This window comes from Microtus oregoni, unplaced genomic scaffold, assembly GCF_018167655.1.
Source record: "Microtus oregoni isolate MIOR12 unplaced genomic scaffold, Mior012 000050F_ref0000143, whole genome shotgun sequence".
Classification (NCBI taxonomy): Eukaryota; Metazoa; Chordata; class Mammalia; order Rodentia; family Cricetidae; genus Microtus; species Microtus oregoni.
This window is the reverse complement of record NW_024543256.1, coordinates 1,927,512-1,950,877: the sequence shown is the minus strand read 5'-3', so window position 1 is coordinate 1,950,877 and position 23,366 is coordinate 1,927,512. Positions and strand designations below refer to the sequence as shown.

Below are 23,366 nucleotides of genomic sequence, written 5' to 3'. Positions count from 1 at the left end.
GAGTGAAAATGTTGGAATCTATCTGTTGAGCAGAGGCAAGCCAGAAAAAAGTGCCTCTGCCATGACCTGTTGACCTTCTGTCTGATGGAGAATATCATAAACATTATAATTCTGAAGCAGTACCCTCATGCTATCCTGTCTGTCATGGAACGTACACTTGGTCAAAGGGTTGTCCAGAGTAGTAAGGATGCAGGAGATAGCCAGAGCCCCTGAGGGGGATCAGAAGTGAACTAGGGACTATAGGGAACTGATGGAATGCAGTGTTCCTGCATTTCTTCTAGGGGAAACATCATATTTCTCAGTACCTTATATATTGACAATGTTTAACTTCTCCATCAAAGAAAATCAGTTCTATCACCTCTGGTAAAGAGGTTATCATGTTAATTGACTCTGATTACTTGAAACAAATCCTGTGCCCTGACAAACATGTCTTGTTTATCAAATGAAAACAAATGCATTCAATGCTGTAAACTGCCTAACCCTGATATCATTTAGGTCATGCATAGAATGACAGCTAATTTTTTTTCAGAAAACTTAAATCTCCCATTTAAAGCCAGGCCTTCTTGGCTCTTTTTCTTGCAATGCTGGGGATTGAACCCAGGGCCTCACACATACTAGGCAAATGCTCTATCATTGAGCTACATCCTCAGTAATATCCCATTTAAGATGAAGCAAAGATGCTGACACTATGAGGCATCAGTAGGGGTTCCCAAAATGTTTGCAGCTATTTCAGTGACCACTGAGCTAAACTGGAACTTGAAGTGCGCACATTGTGACTAATCCTTTTCTGCACCAGCTCTACACAAACAGAAGTGACCACATGGACCCTAACCAAACTTCAGGATAGACCTATAGTCCTTATTTCAGACAATGAGTGTAAAATCTGAGTCTAGACCATTACCTATTACAATCTTTCAAAGGAACTCCAACCTGCTAATCTTTATTATACTCACCAATAATCACAAAGAAAGCAGATGGACCAGAAGTCAGTTACCAGTTCACCAGAGAAGTAGTAGATGACCACTCCCCATTACATACCCAAAGGGGCATTGCAATAGCTTTTGCTGTCACCATACCATTGATGTGGGTAAGACATGGGGAAAGTGACAGCTACAGTCAGAATAATCATAAATGGCATACATAACTCAAAGAATATAGGTAAAACAGATGATGACTCACAGTTATCAATAAATATACTAGACACACAAAAATTACCTAAAACAATGTATGTGTTTGATACTAAAAGATTGTTGTTAAAATTTTCTAAAATAATGAGGTATTATACCTATGATATTTTTAAAAGTATACCTAGCGTTCGTGTTAAAGACATATTGGAAACAATAAAATGACTCTGGAATTTTACAATAATTGACAAATATAATTTCACGATTGCTATAGGCAAACAATTGATACTTTGGGAAATCACAGTACTATACTCTCTTATGTTTCCACAATAAATAGTGAAAAATCATTTTTAAATTCTTTTAGAAAAATATGTACCAAGGAGAGTTATACCACCATGTAAAAGGATGATTAATACATATTACAAATAGAATAACTTATATTGGCTTAAGTAATATCAAAATGTAATAAGGAAATACAAATAGGTGAATCCTAAACAGTTTTACACATCCACTGGTAATTTCAATCTTACAATTCAATACACCATTGTCAAGGTATGTCAAAAAGTAATTATCTTTAATGTATGACCTTAAAAGCACACTATTACACATGGGTTCATCTACATATCTAAGAATTCACTTGCATCAAACTAAAACTTTAACAGGGGAGAGTTTTCTTTAAACAAATAATTATATTCAATAAATATTTGAAATTTATTAAGTAGTAAGTCCTGTGGGTTGTTGTAAGGAGCGGCGGGCTGTGTTCCTGCCACCCCAGCTCCCGGCTGCCTGGCTAGCTTATGCCCCAAAATAATTACACGGAAACTGTATTCTTTTAAACACTGCTTGGCCCATTAGTTTTAGCCTCTTACTGGCTAACTCTCACATCTTGCTTTAACCCATTTCTAATAATGTGTGTAACACCACGAGGTGGATTACCAGGGAAGATCTTAACCTGCATCTGTGTCGGGTGGGAGAATCATGGCAACTGTCTGAGGCGGCTCCTTTCTCCCAGCATTCTGTTCTGTTTACTCCACCTACCTAATTTTCTATCCTATTAAAGGGCCAAGGCAGTTTCTTTATTGATTAACCAATGAAACAACAGATTGACAAATGACCTTCCCATATCAGTGGGTGCAATGAAGATGGAAGACAGCTTTTGGAAGATGATTTCCTAGTTGGAATTGAGAACATGGTAACAGCCATTATAGCACACAGACTTTTATTTTAAAGAATAATTCTGATAGAGATTGCATTTGATGGAAACAATTTATTTCACATATGGTATCATTGTCTTTCTAAATTCTGAATGTGTGGAACATCTCTTTAAAATTCTGGCTTATATGTTATATTTCATACTAACTGAATAAAGAAACAGTACTTCCATAGAAGAATACTGCTACCCCTAATACTTTAACAAATTTCAAACCACAGAAAATTTTCTATGAAATACACATCTAACAGTTTCTTCTTTCTCCCACATAAATTACTTGAAAACAGCCATGAGATGCAGTATGTGGTAATGGTGGAAAACATTTCTGGACTGGATTTTAAAACCTACAAATGACTCATCTGACCATCCAACAATGAATTTCTAGCAGTTGGTTTCCATAAAGACCCACCTACCAAGTCCAATACCTACATCACTTCATACATCTTTAGCAGAAGTTCATTTCATAGTCAATCTTTTTAGTCATAGTACTTATACTATCATATTGGCAGGATAATTATAGCATGTATAAGTACCTCTCTTTCTATAATCTCAAGTCAACTAAAAAAGAAAGCACACACCAAGATACCAAGATCTTTCATGCTTAAAGGCAACTGTATTCATTCCTTTCCATGTATATACTAAGGTAAGTATATGCTGCTTTTCCAAACCAAGTTTGGAAAAGGATCTTACATAGCAGAAGGGAATATTTTTTCTTTTCTTTTTCACTTTTTTATTGTTTTTACTGCATTATACATTTTCTCTACCCTCCTCCATACCTCCCCTCTTTCCCTTTTACCCTCTGCCATGACCCCCGTGCTCCCAATTTACTCAGGATATCTTGTCTTTTTCTCAAAAGGAAACATTTTTACTAAGCTACTCATTGATCAAGTCATGAGGCATATACTGGGAGAGTCAACATCTATTGTCTTTTCCAACATGTCAAACTTATGAGAAGGCCTGTATTAACTTTGTACCAGGAGAAGCCTATGGAAGCCATTCAGATTTGCCACAACAGGGAAAAAGGTACAGGACAAGAGGAGCAAGAGGAGTGCTGATTGTCCTACGTTTAAGTGCAGAAGGTGCTGGCAAGAAAAAAGAAGAAATCAAAAACAATGGAGTAAAGTTGTATTTCTTATGATGCCATGCCAAGCAAAAAGCCTCCAAAAAATCCTCCAGTTACTAGAACATTCTTCTTTATAAATGACACAACCTGAAAAACAGAAGATTTTGATACAATGAGTTATTTTGCTAAGGATGCTGAACATTTCCATTACTGACAACTATAGGAAAAGTCTTCTTTCCTTATTTTCCTAAGCTCCTACCTCCCCTATACCTTCCTGAAAAAGTTTCTACTCATCTGAAGTTTGGTGCACATACGGATAGGTACCCTGTATGGCTTTCTTATCAATTTATTATCTCTTCTGGCCACTTCCCTTACAAAGTAATTGAGAAATGATATATCCTACATCCTGACTTAATCATTTCTTTTTGTTTTTGCATTATGCAGTATGTGTGTGTTTGTGTGTATTTGTAGAACATGTATGCACATGTGCATGTACATATGAAGGCCTAATATTGATAGGTGTCTTCCTAGATGACTCCCACCTTATATATTGAGGCAGACTATCTTGCTGAACCTAGAGATTGCCATTTGGGCTAGTCTGGCTAGCCAGCTTGCTCTGGTGATTTTGCAATAGCCTTGAGACTGAAGGCAGGCCGCACTGGCATTTACATGAGCACTGGGGATCTAAAACTCTGGTCTTTAGATTTGCATGGTAATCACTTTACCAATTAAGCCATATCCCTGGTATAGTCAAATCATTTCTTGAACTTAAGCACAGTGTCTTCATTTTCCAATTGAGTAAGCCACTCGCAACATTACATTCCCATCACTCTGTCCATTCTCCTTGCACCATTATGCAAAGTCAACAGTGTCTCTTCACTACCACTGTATCTAGAGATCTTGATTAGCTTTAACTGTCAACTTGAGACAACTTCCAATTATCTGAGAAGAGAATATCTCAATTAAAAAATTGCCTAAATCAACAGTTCTCAACCTGTAGTTCACAAGTCGCCCAAGACCGTCAGAAAACACAGATATTTACATTAGAATTCATAACAGTAGCAAAATCATTATGAAGCAGCAACAAAAATAATTTTATGGTTGGGGGTCACCACAACATGAGGAATTATATTAAAGGGTCGCAGCATTAGGATTAATCTGGGCACGTGTGTAGGAGACTGCCTTGATTGTTAGTTGATGTAGGAGGGCCCACCATACTGTGGGCGGCACTGTTCCCTAGGCAGGTGATCTTGAACTGTTTAAGAAAGCTAATTGGCATAAGCCTGTCTGCCAACCAGCAAACAGCAATCTCTGTGGGTCTTGCCACATGCTCTTTGGCTGTGAATTAAATTCCTTAGTCAGAGGTAATGCTGTATGGGATAGCAAGCAGGCAGCAAAGATACATTTGTTTCTCTTTGTGTTTAGCTGCCCAAGTTCCAGCCTTGATTTTCCCTCAATAATGGCCTGAACCTGGAACTGTAAACTGAATAAATCCTTTCCTCCCCTAAGCTGCTTTTGGTCAGAATATCTTATCCCAGAAACAAAAATGAAGCTAGGACATTATGTTTCCTTGCCCTACTTCCACTTAACTCTCCAGGACTTCCACATTTATTTAAACAAAGTACTATCAGAGGGAAATAAAAACATTTCACTTACATTATTTTATATGTATATCTGGGGAGATATGTATATATGAGTACACATTCATGTGTATAGAGGCCACATATCATCTATGGCTATTTTCACTCTATATGAGGAAGTCTGATTGTTGTGACAGAGACCATAACTCAAAAACTGAAAATATTCACTACCTGGCTATCTTCAGAAAAAGTCTACCAACCCAATATTTAAGTATTTCTATTAGTCATGTGCAGAACTCATGGAGTTTGGATATTTCAAAGATAAGCAGGAATAGAGATAAAAATGTAACTCAAAATGTTCACATTGGCAGTACACCCCACCCATTATGTACACCTATTCCTATAAGAACTAGTTAACATGCCAGGCCTTCAATCCCAGCATTTGGTGGCAGAGACAGGCAGATCTCTGTGAGTTCAGGGCCAGCTTGGTCTACAGAGTGAGCTCCAGAACAAACAGGACTATTAGACAGGGAAACCCTGTCTCAAAGAACAATAGCAACAAAAAACTTTTCAACACGACTACTATCTTCATTTCCTTTGTTTTCTCACTCACAGACAAAGGTCACCAAATATTTGAATTACTAAGGTTTACAAGAGGCTTAAGAGACAGTTTAGTAGTTAAGAACACTGGCTGTTCTTTCAGAGGACCTGGGTTCAATTCCTAGCAACCACGTGGCAGCTCACAACCACCTGTAACTCCAGTTCTAGAGGACCTAATGCCTTCTTCTTGCCCCTATAAGCACTAGGTATGCACATGGTGTATAAATATACATGTAGGCAAAACACCCATACACATAAAACAAATAAAGTAAAATCTTTTTAAATAAAAAATGCCTTCATGAGAGTGAGGTAGCACATGCTAGGTATCGCAGAACTCAAGAAGTTGAGACAGGAATTTAAGACTTTGTCTCCTGAAAACTGTTTCTACAGTAATGGTATTCTAAGACTGACATACCGAATATAGCTTTTGTCTCAGTGCTCCAAGTTCTTTGTAATTATAAAGCGTTTTATACTGCTGAGACAGTTATGTGTTCCATTTTTTCTTTTTAAATTTTATTTAAATAACACTTTTTCCTTTTATTTTACATACTGACTTTTATTTTACCTCCCTTCTCACCTCCCAGTACCCCCTTTCCATTTACTTCCCTCCCCTTCTACTCTTTTCTACTCTTCCTCTATCTCCAATCTCCATTCAAAAAGTGACAGGCCTGCCATGGGCTTAAGTAAAGCATGGCACATCAATTTGTGGCAGGACAAGTTTCTCCCCTTCTGTCAAGGCTGGGCAAGGTAATCCTGCATGGATAACAGGTTCCCAAAAGCCAGCAAAGCACCAGGGAGAGGTCCTGATATCACTGCTAGGAGCCTTACAAAGAGACCAAGCTATACAACTGTCACACACATGCAGAGGGCTAGGTCAGTCCCATGGAGGTTCCTGACTATTGGTCCAGAGTCCATGAGCTCCCAAGAGCTGAGGTCAGCTGTTTCTGTGGGTTCTCCAACACGACCCCCTGGCTCAAATAATCTCCCCTCTCATTCTTTAGCAAGATGCCCAGAGCTTGGCCCATTGTTTGGCTGTGGATCTCTGCACCTGCTTCCATCAGTTACTGAATAAAGTGTCTCTGACAACAATTAGGGTATTCATCAATCTGATTACAGTAGATGACCAGTTCAGGCACTCTCTCCACTACTCCTATGAGTCTTAGCTGGAGTTATCTTTGGTGTGGGACAATTGTCTGTATTGTGTCAACTGTATTTTAAATAAATGCTGACTGGTCAGTAGCCAGGCAGGAAGTATAGGTGGGACAACCAGACAGGAAGTAGGGGCGGGTCAATGAGAACAGGAGAATTCTGGGAAGAGGAAAGCCCATTCCTCAGCAGTCCTGGCCCAGCCACAGAAGAAGCAAGATGTGACTGCCTCGCTGAATAAGGTGCTGAGCCATATGACTAACATAGACTAGAATAATGGGCTAAATAAGTTATAAGAGTTAATAAGAAGCCTGAGCTAATGGACCAATCAGTTTATAACTAATGTAGACCTCTGTGTGATTTCTTTGGGACTTAACGACTATGGGAACTGGGCAGGACAAAAACCCCCGACAACAATCTTTGTGGGTTCCTGAAGGTTTCCCTGGCACCAGGTTTCTCCCCAAACCCAAAATGCCTCCCATCAAGAAGTTTCTTTCGTTACTCTTCCCCTCCATCCTACCTCCAACCTGCCTCCTACACTCAGCCCACCCAAACCACTCCCTCAAGTTCTAATCCCTCCATCTCCCCTCCCCTGCCCTGTATCCCATTTTGTACACAAAACTGTTTGTACTTTTCATATACTAAATCTGAACAAAGCAAGTCTTACCTCCTCAGCTTTGCTCTTGACCTCAGTTGGTATTTGGTTATTCTTACGAATCTTCAACTGCTCTTTGGCTTTTTTCATGTCTTTCTCTACTCGTTGCCAGTCAACTTTGATATACCCAGTATGGTTTGCCAGCTACAATTTTAACAGTGATAAAAGGAAATAAAAAACATGGTCTTTGGTATTCTATTTTTCAAGATAAATTATGAAAGAGGTAATCAAAATTCTTTTGATTTTCTATTTTTGGAGACATTTGCTATTTGTTTTGTTTGTTAAATAATCTTCAGGCAAGATGTTTTATATTCAAGGTTCAAAATACTATATTCAAGGTTCCATGCCTAGTAATGGAAATAAACAATTGTCTCCAATTGCTGGTAATTCTTTAATGTACATGCTGAACTTTCCTTTATACAGTTTTAAGTGAGATTTAAAAATAAGATGATTAAACTCAAAGTAGTAAGTTCAATTTTTCAGAAATTAAAAAATAAACATTTTTTTCAAGGAATTATGTATAGAATGAAATTGATTCAAGCCAGGTGGTGGTGGCACATGTCTTTAATCCCAGCACTTGGGAGGCAGAGGCAGGCAGATATCTGTGAGTTCAATGCCAGGTAATCTCCAAACACTACAAAGACCAACAGAATATGGCATTAAAATGTTTTAATAACTTAGAGTTGTCTTGATATGAGATGTGTCTGCTCCTGGCAGCATCAATTACTTCAAAGAGGATGAGGGGAAACAAAGAAACTCATTATTGAGTTTGTTTTTAATGTAGCAAGGCTAGCCCTTTGGGCAAAATCTGTTCTTGCCTATACTGCTTGACAATATGCTGTATAAACTGGACATGAAAAACCCACAGAAAAAAATGACTGCTAAACTTTGCCAAAACAAGGCAGGATGCTCCTTCAGGGTTCCTGCTTCACAGAGAAACCGCCAGACATTCTGCAGGACACAGAGAAAACCGATTGACGAACTTTGCTAAATAGGCGAGACAGTCCTTCAAACTTCTTGCTTCACTGAAAAGTCTGCTAGATACTTTAGGCTGTAAGCTAAAGATGGATGACCCATTGTTACAGAAGAACTTTGGGTGACTGTCCAGACAGTCAGATGTCTATGTCATTTCTAGAGTTTTGGAAGTTGCTTGCAATGGACTTCTTGTTTACTCAGGTAATATATCCTTCTAGGGATCTTTGATGGAGTTAAAGACTAGATAGTTATAATTATAGTTTTTTCTTAGTTATGATAAAAGACAAATTAGATATAAAACTTTAGATAGGATAGATGATAGAGTATTTTCTTAATTTTGTAAAATACAAATAGACTAAATATTATAATTATAATTCTTGCTTGATAACTGTTTTGTTATATATATATATGTTGTTCTCATTGGTTGATAAATAAAGCTCCATGGCTTATGGCAAGGCAGGATAGAGCCAAGTGGGAAATTCTAGAAGAGATACAGGAGAAGAAGGCAAAGCCTGAGAGACACCATCCAGCTACCCAAGGAACAACACACCATAGCACCACCAGTAAGCCACAGGTCACATGGCAATACACAGATTAATTGAAATGGGTTAATTTAAATGTAAGGGCCAGCTAGTAATAAGCCTGAGCCATTAGCTAAACATTTATAATTAATATTAAGCCTCAGAGTAGTTATTCTGGAACTGGCAGGCAGGAGAGAAACCTCCAGTGGTTAACAGCATTCAAAACAGTATACAAAAACAAAGGTGTATGCTATTTTAGGGCTTTATAGCCAAGGCTGCAATTTCTCACAATATGTTAATAGGCAAGAGGAATTTCCAAACATCTAGGAAATTTAATAGACAAACCTGAAGTAGAAAGAATCCACCTCCTACAGCTGTTGCAGCCAATTTTCCAACTTTCTGGAATACGAAACCAGTACACCTGTAAAACCAAACCAATATCAGACAAAGTGACAGGCTGTCAGATGCACACAAACCTGAACTGACAATGCTCATATTCTACATACCTTGAGATGATCTAGTTCCTTCCTACCATCTAGAGAAACAGAAAGCCACGCTAGCCTCCAGGCTCCTATAGTCCCTATTGAAAAATACCCATTATACATTTCAAAGTCCACACTAGCATCCTGGCCCCTCTCGCCTTGCCCTCTACCTTAAACCTCTAGGCTGTTTAAGTTAACATGGTTTCCTCCTCTTGGACACCCCTTTGGACACCCCTTTGTTCTCTATATAGACCAGGTTTTCACTTGTTCTCACTATTCCCACTGTTCTATTTTCTTTCCCTGCCATCTCTACTACTCTCTTTTGCTATTCCCCGCAATTTTTCCTTCTCTTGCAGATATGACCATGTCCAATCTGCTTCTTTTTTTTAATTTTTTTTTGGTTTTTGGAGACAGGGTTTCTCTGTGGCTTTGGAGCCTGTCCTGGAACTAGCTCTGTAGACCAGGCTGGTCTCGAACTCACAGAGATCCACCTGCCTCTGCCTCCCGAGTGCTGGGATTAAAGGCGTGTGCCACCACCGCCCGGCCTTCCAATCTGCTTCTTTTTCTCTTGCTTTTAGACTCTTTCAGATGGCTCTAGATGTTCCTTCTCTTTCTTATCCACAATAAAAATCTCCCCCACTGCCAACCACTGAGCGGCCATTCCAGCGGTTTCTTTACTGCATCCCTTACATATACCAAGAATGTACGCATGTAACATCATATGAAGCTTGTAAATTAAAAATATACATACAAGCTGGGCATACTGGGGTACACCTTTTATCCCAGTACTCAGAAGGCAGAAGCAAGTGAATCCCTGTGGGTTTCAGGCCAACCTGGTCTACATAGAGAGTTCCAAACAGCCAGCGCTATGTAGAAAGACCCTGCCTCAAAAAAATATATTCAAATAGTCTAAACACTCTATTCGAAAGGACGAGATTTTAAACTGAATTTTTAAAAGATTCAGGCTGAGGAGATAGTTTACTGAATAAAGTACTTGCTATATATACATGAGGACTTGAGTTCAAATCCATAGAACCTATATAAAACTGGGTGTTTTAAAAGAGTAAAATCTATATGCTACAAAAAACCTACTTTAAATAAAAGACTCCATAAGTGACAAGTGGGAAATCCATTCATGTGTTTCTGCTGGCTGCTGCCCTGTGTGCTTCTTTCCTTGTCTGATTATTGTTGTGAAATTGCAACCCTAAGTGGGACCGCTCTGAATACTATAAATCTTCCCAGAGCACTAATTTTCAACCTTTCTGATGCTGTGATTCTTTAATACAGTTCTTCATGTTGTACTTACCCACAACCATAACATCATTTTCATTGCTATTTCATAATTGTAATTTTGCTACTGATATGAATCATAATGTAATTATTTATTTTCCACTGGTCTTAGGCAACCACTATAAAAGGTTATTCTCCTCGTGATGCTGCACACATTAATAAAAATGGGCCCAGGACCAGATGGTTTCAATGCAGAATTCTACCAGAACTTCAAAGAAGAGCTAATACCTATACTCCTTAATGTATTTCACAATATAGAAACAGAAGAGTCATTGCCAAATTCCTTTTATGAAGCTACAGTTACCCTGATACCAAAACCACACAAAGACCCAACCAAGAAAGAGAATTACAGGCCTATCTCGCTCATGAATATTGACACAAAAATTCTCAATAAAATACTGGCAAACCGAATCCAAGGACACATTAGAAAAATTATCCATTATGATCAAGTAGGCTTCATCCCAAAGATGCAGGGCTGGTTCAACATACGCAAATCTATCAATGTAATCCAGCATATAAATAAACTGAAAGAAAAAAACCATATGATCATTTCATTAGATGCTGAAAAAGCATTTGACAAAATTCAACATCCCTTTATGATAAAAGTATTGGGGAGATTAGGGATACAAGGTTCATACCTAAATATAATAAAAGCTATATACAGCAAGCCGACAGCTAACATCAAATTAAATGGAGAGAAACTCAAAGCCATCCCACTAAAATCAGGAACACGACAAGGCTGTCCACTCTCGCCATACCTCTTCAATATAGTGCTTGAAGTTCTAGCAATAGCAATAAGACAACATAATGGGATCAAGGGGATTCGTATCGGAAAAGAAATTAAGCTCTCATTATTTTCAGATGATATGATAGTATACATAAGCGACCCCAAAAACTCTACCAAAGAACTCCTACAGATGATAAACACCTTTAGCAATGTGGCAGGATACAACATCAACTCCAAAAAACCAGTCGCCTTCCTATACACTAAGGATAAGGAAACAGAGAAGGAAATTAGAGAAGCATCACCTTTCACGATAGCCACAAATAGCATGAAATATCTTGGGGTAACTCTGATCAAGGATGTGAAAGATCTATTTGACAAGAACTTTAAGTCTTTGAAGAAAGAAATTGAAGAGGACACCAGAAAATGGAAGGACCTCCCTTGCTCCTGGATTGGGAGGATCAACATAGTAAAAAATGGCAATTCTACAAAAGCAATCTATAGATTCAATGCAATCCCCATCAAAATTCTTCACAGATCTGGAGAAGACAATAATCAAATTTATATGGAAAAACAAAAAACCCAGGATAGCCAAAACAATCTTATACAACAAAGGATCGTCTGGAGGCATTACCATCCCTGACTTCAAATTCTACTACAGAGCTACAGTATTGAAAACAGCTTGGTATTGGCATAAAAACAGAGAAGTCGACCAATGGAATCGAATAGAAGATCCTGACATTAACCCACAAACCTTTGAACACCTGATTTTTGATAAAGGAGCTAAAAGTATACAATGGAAAAAAGAGAGCATCTTCAACAAATTGTGCTGGCAAAACTGGATGTCAACCTGTAGAAGAAAGAAAATAGATCCATATCTATCACCATGCACAAAACTCAAGTCCAAATGGATTAAAGACCTTGAGATTTCTGTCCGGTGCTCCCGTGTGGGTCTCTGTCTCTGTCTCCTTTCATCGCCTGATGAAGGTTAATATTCCTGAGGATGCCTATGTGTTTGTCTTTGGATTCACCTTCTTATTTAGCTTCTCTAGGAACATGAATTATAAGCTCAATGTCCTTTATTTATGGCTAGAAACCAAATATGAGTGAGTACATCCCATGTTCCTCTTTTTGGGTCTGGCTTACCTCACTCAGGATAGTGTTTTCTATTTCCATCCATTTGTATGCAAAATTCAAGAAGTCCTTGTTTTTTACTGCTGAGTAATACTCTAATATGTATATATTCCATACTTTCTTCATCCATTCTTCCAAATCAGGAGCAGAAGGAGACGGAGCACGAGCAAGGAACTCAGGACCACGAGGGGTGCACCCACACACTAAGACAATGGGGATGTTCTATTGGGATCTCACCAAGGCCAGCTGGCCTAGGTCTGAAAAAGCATGGGATAAATCCGGACTAGCTGAACATAGCAGACAATGAGGAATACTGAGAATTCAAGAACAATTGCAGTGGGTTTTTGATCCTACTGCACGTACTGGCTTTGTGGGAGCCTAGGCAGTTTGGATGCTCACCTTACGAGACCTGGATAGAGGTGGGCAGTCCTTGGGCTTCCCACAGGTCAGGGAACCCTGATTGCTCTTCGAGCAGATGAGGGAGGGGGACTTGATCGGGGGAGGGGGAGGGAAATGGGAAGCGGTTGTGGGGACGAGGCAGAAATCCTTAATAAATAAATAAATTTAAAAAAAAAAAAATGGATTAAAGACCTCAATATCAGTCTGAACACACTGAACCTGATAGAAGAGAAAGTGGGAAGTACTCTACAACACATGGGCACAGGAGACCACTTCCTACGTATAACCCCAGCAGCACAGACATTAAGGACCTCATTGAATAAAAGGGACCTCCTGAGACTGAGAAGCTTCTGTAAAGCAAAGGACACTGTCGCTAAGACACAAAGGCAACCCACTGACTGGGAGAAGATCTTCACCAACCCCGCAGCTGACAAAGGTCTGATCTCCAAAATATATAAAGATCTCAAGAAACTAGACCGTAAAAGGCTAATCAACCCAATTATAAAATGGGGCACTGAGCTGAACAGAGAATTCTCAAGAGAAGAAGTTCAAATGGCCAAAAGACACTTAAGGTCATGCTCAACCTCCTTAGCGATCAGGGAAATGCAAATCAAGACAACTTTAAGATACCATCTTACACCTGTCAGAATGGCTAAAATAAAAAACACCAATGATAGCCTTTGCTGGAGAGGTTGTGGAGAAAGAGGTACACTCATCCATTGCTGTTGGGAATGCAAACTTGTGCAACCACTTTGGAAAGCAGTGTGGCGGTTTCTCAGGAAATTCAGGATCAACTTACCCCTGGACCCAGCAATAGTACTCTTGGGAATATACCCAAGAGAGGCCTTATCATACAACAAAAGTATATGCTCTACTATGTTCATAGCAGCATTGTTTTTAATAGCCAGAACCTGGAAACAACCTAGATGCCTTCAATGGAAGAATGGATGAAGAAAGTGTGGAATATATACATATTAGAGTACTACTCAGCAGTAAAAAACAAGGACTTCTTCAATTTTGCATGCAAATGGATGGAAATAGAAAACACTATCCTGAGTGAGGTAAGCCAGACCCAGAAAGAGGAGCATGGGATGTACTCACTCATATTTGGTTTCTAGCCATAAACAAATGACATTGAGCCTATAATTAGTGATCCTGGAGAAGCTAAATAAGGAGAACCCAAAGAAAAACATATAGGCATCCTCCTGAGTATTAACCTTCATTAGGCGATGAAAGGAGACAGAGACAGAGACCCACATTGGAGCACCGGACATAAATCTCAAGGTCCAAATCAGGAGCAGAAGGAGAGAGAGCACGAGCAAGGAACTCAGGACCGCAAGGGGTGCACCCACACACTGAGACAAAGGGGATGTTCTATTGGGAACTCACCAAGGCCAGCTGGCTTGGGTCTGAAGAAGCCTGGGATAAAACCAGACTCTCTGAACATAGCGGACAATGAGGACTACTGAGAACTCAAGAACAATGGCAATGGGTTTCTGATCCTACTGCACGCACTGGCTTTGTGGGAGCCTAGGCAGTGTAGATGCTCAACTTACTAGACCTGGATGGAGGTGGGGGTTCCTTGGACTTCCCACAGGGCAGGGAACCCTGATTGCTCTTCGGGCTGAGGGGGGGGGACTTAATTGGGGGCGGGGGAGGGAAATGGGAGGCGGTGGTTGGGAAGAGACAGAAATTTTTAATAAATAAATAAATTAAAAAAAAGAAATTGGATATGAATTATAAAATAAAACTAGATATAAAAATTAAAAAAATAAAAATGGGCCAAGCAGTGTTTATATGAATACAGTTTCCGTGTAATTATTTTGGAGCACAAGCTAGCCAGGCGGCCAGGAGCTGGGTGGCAGGAACACAGCCCACAGCTCCTTCAACAGGAAGGGGCAAGAGGAGAGGAGGGAGGAGAAACTGCAGTCAGTGTGTAAAATAAATGAAAAAATTAAATTAATAAAAAAAATAAAGTGTTGTTCTATTCCCAAAGAGGTTATGACCTACAAGTTGAGAACCACTGTCCTAAAGGATTATCAAACACAAAAATATCTTGAGGACTCCAAAACTCTGCAACCCAATAAAATGACTTTAGGAAATTGAATTTCTATTTATAAGTAATGAATAACAGAAAATGAAATTTTGAAGCTACCATAGCATCAAAAAATGAAATATTTACAAGTATTTGGGAATTTATGTTGACCATATATTGTGATATATTGATTGTATATCAATAGACTATATAACCTACAAAGCTGAAAAAAATCAAAGAAAATAAAGCCATAGTGATTAGAATAATATGATACTGGCACCAAGACAAATCAATTTTTAAATGAATTATTTTTATTTTTTAAGTGTTTTATTTTGGGGGGTGTGTATGTATTATGTGCACATGTTTACATATGTGTGCACATGTGTAGCTTGCCATAGCATACATGTAGAAATCAGAGGACAACTTGTACAAGTCGGATCTCTCTTCCTATCATGTGGATCCCTGAGATTGAACTCAGGTCCTCAGGCTTAATGGTAAGTGCATTTACCCACTAAGCTGATATGGTCAAAAGACATATCAATTTAATGCATAGATGATAAATTGATTTTTAATACAATATAATGGGGATGTTCTATCGGGAACTCACCAAGGCCAGCTGGCCTGGATCTGAAAAAGCCTGGGATAAAACCGGACTCGCTGAACAGTGGATAATGAGGACTACTGAGAACTCAAGAACAATGGCAATGGGTTTTTGATCCTACTGCACGTACTGGCTTTGTGGGAGCCTAGGCAGTTTGGATGCTCACCTTACTAGACCTGGATGGAGGTGGGTGGTCCTTAGACTTCCCACAGGGCAGGGAACCCTGATTGCTCTTTGGGCTGACAATGGAGGGGGACGGAAATGGGAGGCGGTGGGGGGGAGGAGGCAGAAATCTTTAATAAATAATAAATAAATAAATAAATAAATAAATAAATAAAAGAAAAAAAAGACATGGAATTAAAGCACACCTGTTCCCTTTTCATGTTTTATGATTAGATTGTTTCTACTTTCAGGTATTACAAATAAAACTAGAACATCTGTATGAAAATTTTTTTATAAAGCATCTGCTTTCCTTTATATTATTTAAGTGCCAATGAATAGTGTGCCTGAGGCATATTACAAGTGTGGAGGTATACAACACTACTTGGGAGACAGAGGAAAGAACATCACAAGTTCTGGGCCATGCTGAGCCATAGACCCCTTTGGAAAAGAAAACAAAACCAAAACGCACACAAAAAAAAGCCTCTTAAAACTCAATACTACAAAAAAAATGACAATTTCACAGGGATAAAAACATGAATTTAATAAAAGACAAAATTTAAGTAATAAATATGTTTCTAAGATTGATGGATTAGTCATTGACTCACTAAACTGGCTACTATTATGATAAAAAATATCAACAAATGAAAACTGCCACATTAATATGTGACACAGCTAATATAAGTGTGTAGTGGCATTTCAACTTTTTTAAAATAAATAAAGTCGTCCTGAAGATCTGAGGGTAAAACAGTCCCACTGATTAGCCTTACAGACCAGATTATGTTAACGCAGACCTTTAATCCCAGTAGCCACAATAACACACACATTTAATCCCAGTAGCCATAATGACACACATCTGTAATCCCAGTAGCCACACTAGTTGCCATAGAAACTGGGCACTGCATGCCTTTAATGACGGTGGTGCACGCATTTAATCCCAGCCCTAGAGAACATTATAAAATGGGAAAAAATAGCTCTCAGACACAAATCTTATTCTGAGATTCTTGGAGGCAGGATCACCATTTCGGATTGAGGTGGAGGTAAGAGTCAGTGGCTGGCTATTTTACTTTTTGGACCTTCAGGTTGAACCCCAATTCCTGACCCTGAGCTTTTATTATTTGTGCTTCATAAGTAAGTGGATAGCTTCTTAATCTACCTCTTGCTGACTATGTCGCCTTGATCTAGAATCTAGATAAACATTCTGAACCTCAGTTTCTACAAAAAGTACAGAATTTAAAAAAGTACCAAGTTCAGAGTCATTTTAAGAAGAAAATGAGATACCTATATATATAAACTTAAAATAGTGCCTGATTTGCACCAAGTACCTGTATGTAAGGGTTTTGTCACCAGACATTTTATGGTTAAGGGAACAGTATTTATTGTAGATATGAGAGAAAGAACAGGCAGGGGCATCTGGAAGAGTCCAGAACAGAAAGAGAAGTAGATTAAACATGTCCAGCAGACTGGATATGGCCAAAGCTTCTGGAGAGAGAATAGCAGGGAATAGAGAATAGAGAGAGCAGAGTAAGAAGAGCAAGATCAGAGAATAGTCAGAATAGCCAGATTATAAGAAGGGTGAGTAGCTAGGTGGGGAGGGGTGAAAGGCTAGGAGATTGGTATGGTGGCTTTGAAATATTTAATAAGTACTTGTGAGTAAAAGGACCAAGGAAGCGTGGAGGTTAGCATGGACCTTGAAATGCTGATAGGTGCTGCTGGTATATGTTAACTGGAGAGCCATGTGTCTCTTTTGCCAGAGGTAAGGGAAATGATTCCTTTCGGCAGAAGAGAACCAACTTCACAAGTTCTTGAGGAATGCTAACTTTTACCTAACCACCAGAAATCCTCCTATAGTTCAGGTAGAGTTCATTTTTGGATATTTGGACTGCTTTTTGGAGTTTGGAGGATTAGAGTGTCCTATGGGCCTGACAGTAGCATGTAAAATTATCAAACAGTACTTTAATTTAATAGTTTATGACATGTGTTGGCCAATTTCAGTGAAGTCAATGTGTTTCAAATAATTAGAGAAGACAGTTTATGTAACTATACTACCAAATCAGGCACAAAAGAACTGAAAATCTTTAACATCACTTACCATCCAGTAACACCTCCAATTAACAGCTGGGTTGCTACACTATACTTTTCAGCTGATGGCCCAGATTCCTGCCCAAACAGCTTACGCCACCATGGTTGCTTTTTAGTAAATTCTGCAAGATCCAGTGCCTCAAATTTTCCATCAAAGTTTCCTATAAGAGAATTAAGATATCCAGTTAATGGTTGCTGAGGAAGGAGAAGACATTTTTTTCAGTGGTATATCTAATGGTAAGGTGCCACGCTCTAGTAAATAAACTCTCATCCATGTTTCGGTAAACAGCCCTAGTGAAACTCAATGGATCATCAAAAATAAAGTATAGTGAAGACAAGACAACAATTGAAGAGGGTATTTTGGAAAAGGATAAGGATGAGCAGAAATTGGCAAGGACAAAAAAGGGTTATGGGATGGGTATAAATATGATCAAAACACATTATATACAAGTATGTAAAGTCATAATAAAATCCATCACCTTTATAATTAATATAGGCTAATAAAAAACTAAGAAAACTAAGATAAAAATATTTCCTTTTATAATAATTTACCACCATTTCTAACTAGATTAAGAGATTTTAAAACAGTTATAATAAAAAAATATACAAATGTTCTATTTTATTTTATTTTTATTTATTTATTTATTTATTATGTGTACAGCATTCCTTCCATGTGTGCCTGCAAGCCAGAAGAGGGCACCAGATCTCATTACAGATGGTTGTGAGCCACCATGTGGTTGCTGGGAATTGAACTCAGGACCTCTGGAAGAGCAGTCAGTGCTCTTAACCACTGAGCCATCTCTCCAGCCCACAAATGTTCTATTTTAAATAGTAAATTACCTCTGAAATTCTGGGTTGGAATTTTGGAAAAACTGCCTAAAATAAACAAATTTGAATATCTAAATTATGTCTGAAATTCTGGGTTGAATTTTGGAAAATCTGAATAAAATAAAAAAATTGAATATCTTTATTGGTCTTCTATTGTTCTTCCTCTCAAATTTAAAACAAATTAAACTGACCTAGGAAAAACAAGTACTATTGGATAAAAGCATTCTAAATATAAATATTTTCAATTTACCTCTTTAGGTAATACCAATTTTCTGTATTATATGGATTTCCAGTGAATAAAGCAAACAATGTTTGAATGAGTGCTTACTAATTTATAAACTTAGTAACAAACTAAATGCACAGAAAAATGTAGGTACCATTTATTAATCTCATTTTGTAATCAGGAAACAACACACTTTGGAATGTAATACTTAGATCAGGAAAGGAAAACAAGACAACAAAACATCTTGTTTGTACAAAAATCATCTTGGGTTTACCTGTTATATCAAGTCCTTCCCTGAAAACATTATCAAGACAACAAATGTCAAAAACTTACTATCCAAGACTATGTAAAAACAAAAGAAAAAGGCAAGAATTGTCATTTAAAAATAAAATAAAAAATAGAGGCAAAATCAGAGATGATCAAGATATTAAGTTAAGCAAAAATGTTCAGAAGGTTACATACATATCCAATTGGAGTCCAAAAAGATTACTGGGATGGGAGAGAAGTAACATTATAATATAATACTTAGATTTAAAAAATGTCCATTACAGGTTAAGGCAGAGGTTCTCAACCTGTAGATGGCAAGCACTTTGGGGAGGGTTGCATATCATATATCTTGCATATTAGATATTTACATTATAATTCATACCAGTAGCAAAATTACAGTTATGAAGTAGCAATGAAAGTAATTTTATGGTTGGGTTCACCACAACATGAGGTACTGTATTAAAGGGTTACAACATTAGCAAGGATGAAAACCACTGAGTTAAGAAATCCTAAAATTTATATAGACAAAGGACCAATAATAGTGTTCCAGTTACAAAAATTGTACAACAAAATGCCCCCAAACACCATGAAACAAAGCTAAGGTGTCCAGTTCTTTGCACGTGGAATTCAGTCACAGCATTAAGACTGCTCTATTATTCTGTGATATCTGAGGCTTTAGCTAGATAACTTATTGTGCAGGGTCTAAAACAATCTGAGAAGTCTACAGTTACATGTACAGACTACTTTTCTCAGAGGCTAGAGTGGGTTACCTTAATACCATTGTAATTAGCTCCCTCACAAATGGAGGAAAGATTAGGGACCTGGAAAAAAATACTCTCATCATTTTAAGTCCTGGCCTCAGAAACCATGCAGTTTTACTACCATCAAATTAGACTAGAGTAGTTCCCATCCAGATTCAGGAATAAGAAATATAGACTTCAAGTTCTACTGAGAGGGGAATATCAAAGTGGCCATGTGGGAAAATATGTCTTTTATATGATACATGGCCACAATAATCTTAGTGGGAAAGTTTAAGGGCATTTAAAACTTACAAGAGCCACTTAAACTTAATTTAAAGATTTATAAAGCTACAATATTCAATAAGATGCTACATCGACCCAAGTATACACAAAAATGTTAGTTGAAAACAAAGTCTAGAAATAGATTTATACATACTATTATGTCACTTTCCTAACAAGGTGTATCCAGGTAATTCTACAGTAGAAAGCAAGTCTTCTCAGTTTTGTTAGAAGCAGTATTCATGTGTTTTTTTAAACAAATGATCTACCTTATACTATACACAATAAAACAATCTATGTAACATAACAATAACATATCACCACCATGTTGAAGAAAATATCGCTGAAAACAAGTCTTTTTAATGTAATTTTACCAAGCCCATCCACACAACAGATGGCTCCAGTCAAACGAGGAATTAAGTTGATGATGGTGGATGAAGTGGAGTGAATAAAAATCAGAGTGCCCTATAGCCTACCCAATTTCATCAGTTGTTCATTAAGTACTGCTAAACAAAACTTACAAGCCTCGTCTATGGGCCAAGGAAAACAATGATAATTACTATAAGAAACTACAATTTATGTAAGCCTCAAGATGTCTCAGAAATTCCTAGGTTCTCTCTATAGCAATTGCATCGCATGTGCTGGTTACAACCTAAATTTAATGAATCGACTGACTTAACGTTAACCAAATTAGAGTAAGAAGAATAACTTAAATGAATCGCTGCACTGGAGTTTTGTTTTTCAGTAGGATGACTAAAAGTACCATCCTATACCTCCTACTAATTAACGAAAATGAGGACTGCGAGAAATTTGAGAGGCACATCCTAAGAGACAAACACATTTTTGTCAGAGAGCCAAAACGCTTGAGAACAGGAACTGAATCTCTGTAGGATACCTCGGTAGGGGCGGTGCTAGAAGCCCGGAGGAGGTGAGCCAAGAAAATGTCCCAGGACAGCTCTGCAACCAGTCTGAGCATAACCTTGGCCAGGGGCCGAAAAGTCTCCAAGCCTCTCTGGGCGCTTCTGAGGCTCCCTGCCACAGGAGGAATGCGGCAGGCCCTCGGCTGTCCCTCATCCTAAACCAGGAAGGCGGTTCCACCCTCGACCCTCCGCGTGAGCTTCTGCCTTTACCTTGACTCGTGGCGGCCATTTCGGGGGAACTAGTATCGCGAGGACACAGTTGCAGATCGCGGGACCAAGGACAGGCGTTAGTCATCCGCAACTGGCTTCCGGCAAGAGGGGCAGATACTTCCAGTCCCCTGGCAGCAAAAGAGGGCGGGCCTGGCGCAGTGAGACAGCTTTTCTGTCCCAGAGCATTGCTTCACCAACCTAAGCTGCAACCCCACACTCACGCAGAAGAATGCTTGCTATTCCTGTAGAAAGCCTGTTCGCCTTAGGAATGCCACGGTTTATTTCAGATTTATTTATTTATTTATTTATTTATTTATTTATTTCAGATTGTTCGTATTTACGTAAGCAGTGAGCAGAATGCTTGCTATTCCTGCACAAAGTCTCTTCGCTTTAGGAATGCCACGGTTTATTTCAGCTTCATTTATTTATTTATTTCAGATTGTTCGTATTTACGTAAGCAGTGAGCAGAATGCTTGCTATTCCTGCACAAAGTCTCTTCGCTTTAGGAATGCCACGGTTTATTTCAGCTTCATTTATTTATTTATTTCAGATTGTTCGTATTTACGTAAGCAATGAGTAGAATGCTTGCTATTCCTGCACAAAGTCTCTTCGCTTTAGGAATGCCACGGTTTATTTCAGCTTCATTTATTTATTTATTTCAGATTGTTCGTATTTATGTAAGCAATGAGCATATGTTAGTTCCGGTGCTCATTCCAACGCTGTTTCATATCTTACACTTCTTTTTGGTATTTCGAGACAGGGTTTCTTTGTGCAGCCCTGGCTGTGCTGGAACTCGCTCTGTAGATCAGCATGGCCTCGAACTCACAGAGATCCGCCTGCCTTCTGCCTCCTGAGTGCTGGGATTAAAGGTGTGCGCCTCCACTGCCCGGCTATTTTGCACATTTTTAAAGCATTCCAGCCACATTAATAATGTACACTTGTATTATAATCGTTGCTTCTTGCTCATCTTTAAAGTTTACATATTTTTTAAGAGATTTATTTTTACTTTATGTATATAGATGTTTTGCCTACATATATGTCTGTTCAGCATGTGTGTGCAGTCCCCAATTAGGTCAAAATAGGGCATAGAATCCCCTGGAACTGGAGAGAGGGTGTGATACAGATATCTCAATAACAGCTGAGCACTTCATTGTCTCTTTTTCTCTGTACATTTACTAGTTGTGAGTCTATTGCAAAAAGAAGCTTCTCAGATGAGGGTTGAAAGATGCCCTATTTTACAGGTATAATGGTAAGACATGGGGGCAGTTTATTTCTATGTCCATTTAGGAAAGCAGTAATATTAGGCTCTGCCCTATGTCTTAGGCAGCTATGAGGTTTTGGCCCTATAAAAAGTATGAGTTGTATCCTGTAGAGTGTCAGAGCCTGCTCCAACAAAGTCAGCCAGGGTCCCTGGAAGGGGGTGCTGAGGCTAAGGAAATGTTAGACTAAGAGAAATTGAGACAGAAAACGCAGGATAGATTAGGGGAACTTCCAGCTTACTCTGGACATCCCCAAGTTTATTTCAGAGCCTGCTTGTATAGAAAAGCAGAACAAAGCACAGCACAGACAGTCAGTGTCTAAGACCATTCCTGTCCTTGAGCAAGCAGTTTCTTTTATCTGGATGTGCCCTAAGGTCTAGCATCAGCAGTATTCTTTCTACTAGATAGTATGTACTTTTCTCATGGGCTGAATGCTCTTTTCCTTATATCTTCCTTCCCACAGGCTTAATCAGAACTTTCTCACAGCCCTCAAGGATACTGGAGCAAGCAGAGCAGGCAAGCTTGAACTCAAATGGCTTTTAAGTCAGAATTGATTCCAAATGGAAACTGAGTCACATGTGGGCTCCCACAGCATGAAGTGGTTGGGAGTATCTTGCCATGACACCCATTATCATAGCTCACAGGGTTCATAGCTGCTGTGTAAGACTTTTTGATAACTTGTCTCCCCTAATAGCATGTATGTAGTCTTACAACACTGTGAAATCTTGTCAGTGGGGGTAAAGCTGGGTTTCCTTTCCTTCCTTCCTTCCTTCCTTTCTTTCTTTCTTTCTTTCTTTCTCCTTCCTTTCCCCTGCTTCTATTTTTGTTTGCCAGGTCTGTGTCAGTTTTATGACTCAGAT

General features: G+C 38.6%; 1 protein-coding gene across 1 annotated transcript; it reads right to left on the bottom strand.

Annotated features, from left to right (window-relative positions):
* Positions 1 to 2,295: 2,295 nt before the first annotated feature.
* Positions 2,296 to 21,398, bottom strand: Fundc2 (FUN14 domain containing 2). The gene is made up of 5 exons (XM_041636995.1): positions 21,248 to 21,398; positions 17,791 to 17,941; positions 9,220 to 9,295; positions 7,391 to 7,522; positions 2,296 to 3,544 (listed from the first exon to the last, which is right to left on the bottom strand). Exons 1-5 carry the CDS (start codon positions 21,330 to 21,332, stop codon positions 3,467 to 3,469), a joined length of 522 nt encoding a protein of 173 aa, XP_041492929.1. The 5' UTR covers positions 21,333 to 21,398; the 3' UTR covers positions 2,296 to 3,466.
* Between the last annotated feature and the right edge of the window lie 1,968 nt (positions 21,399 to 23,366).

Bases quoted from the DNA above. Each gene is read 5' to 3' on its own strand.
- Fundc2 (XM_041636995.1), bottom strand. From the start codon at position 21,332: ATGACTAACGCCTGTCCTTGGTCCCGCGATCTGCAACTGTGTCCTCGC. The intron at 7,523-9,219 runs GTTTGTCTATTA...TTAAAATTGTAG, and splicing joins GTGGATTCTTTCTACTTCAG to CTGGCAAACCATACTGGGTA. The intron at 3,545-7,390 runs GTAAGACTTGCT...TCTGTTTTTCAG, and splicing joins TCAAGAGCAAAGCTGAGGAG to GTTGTGTCATTTATAAAGAA.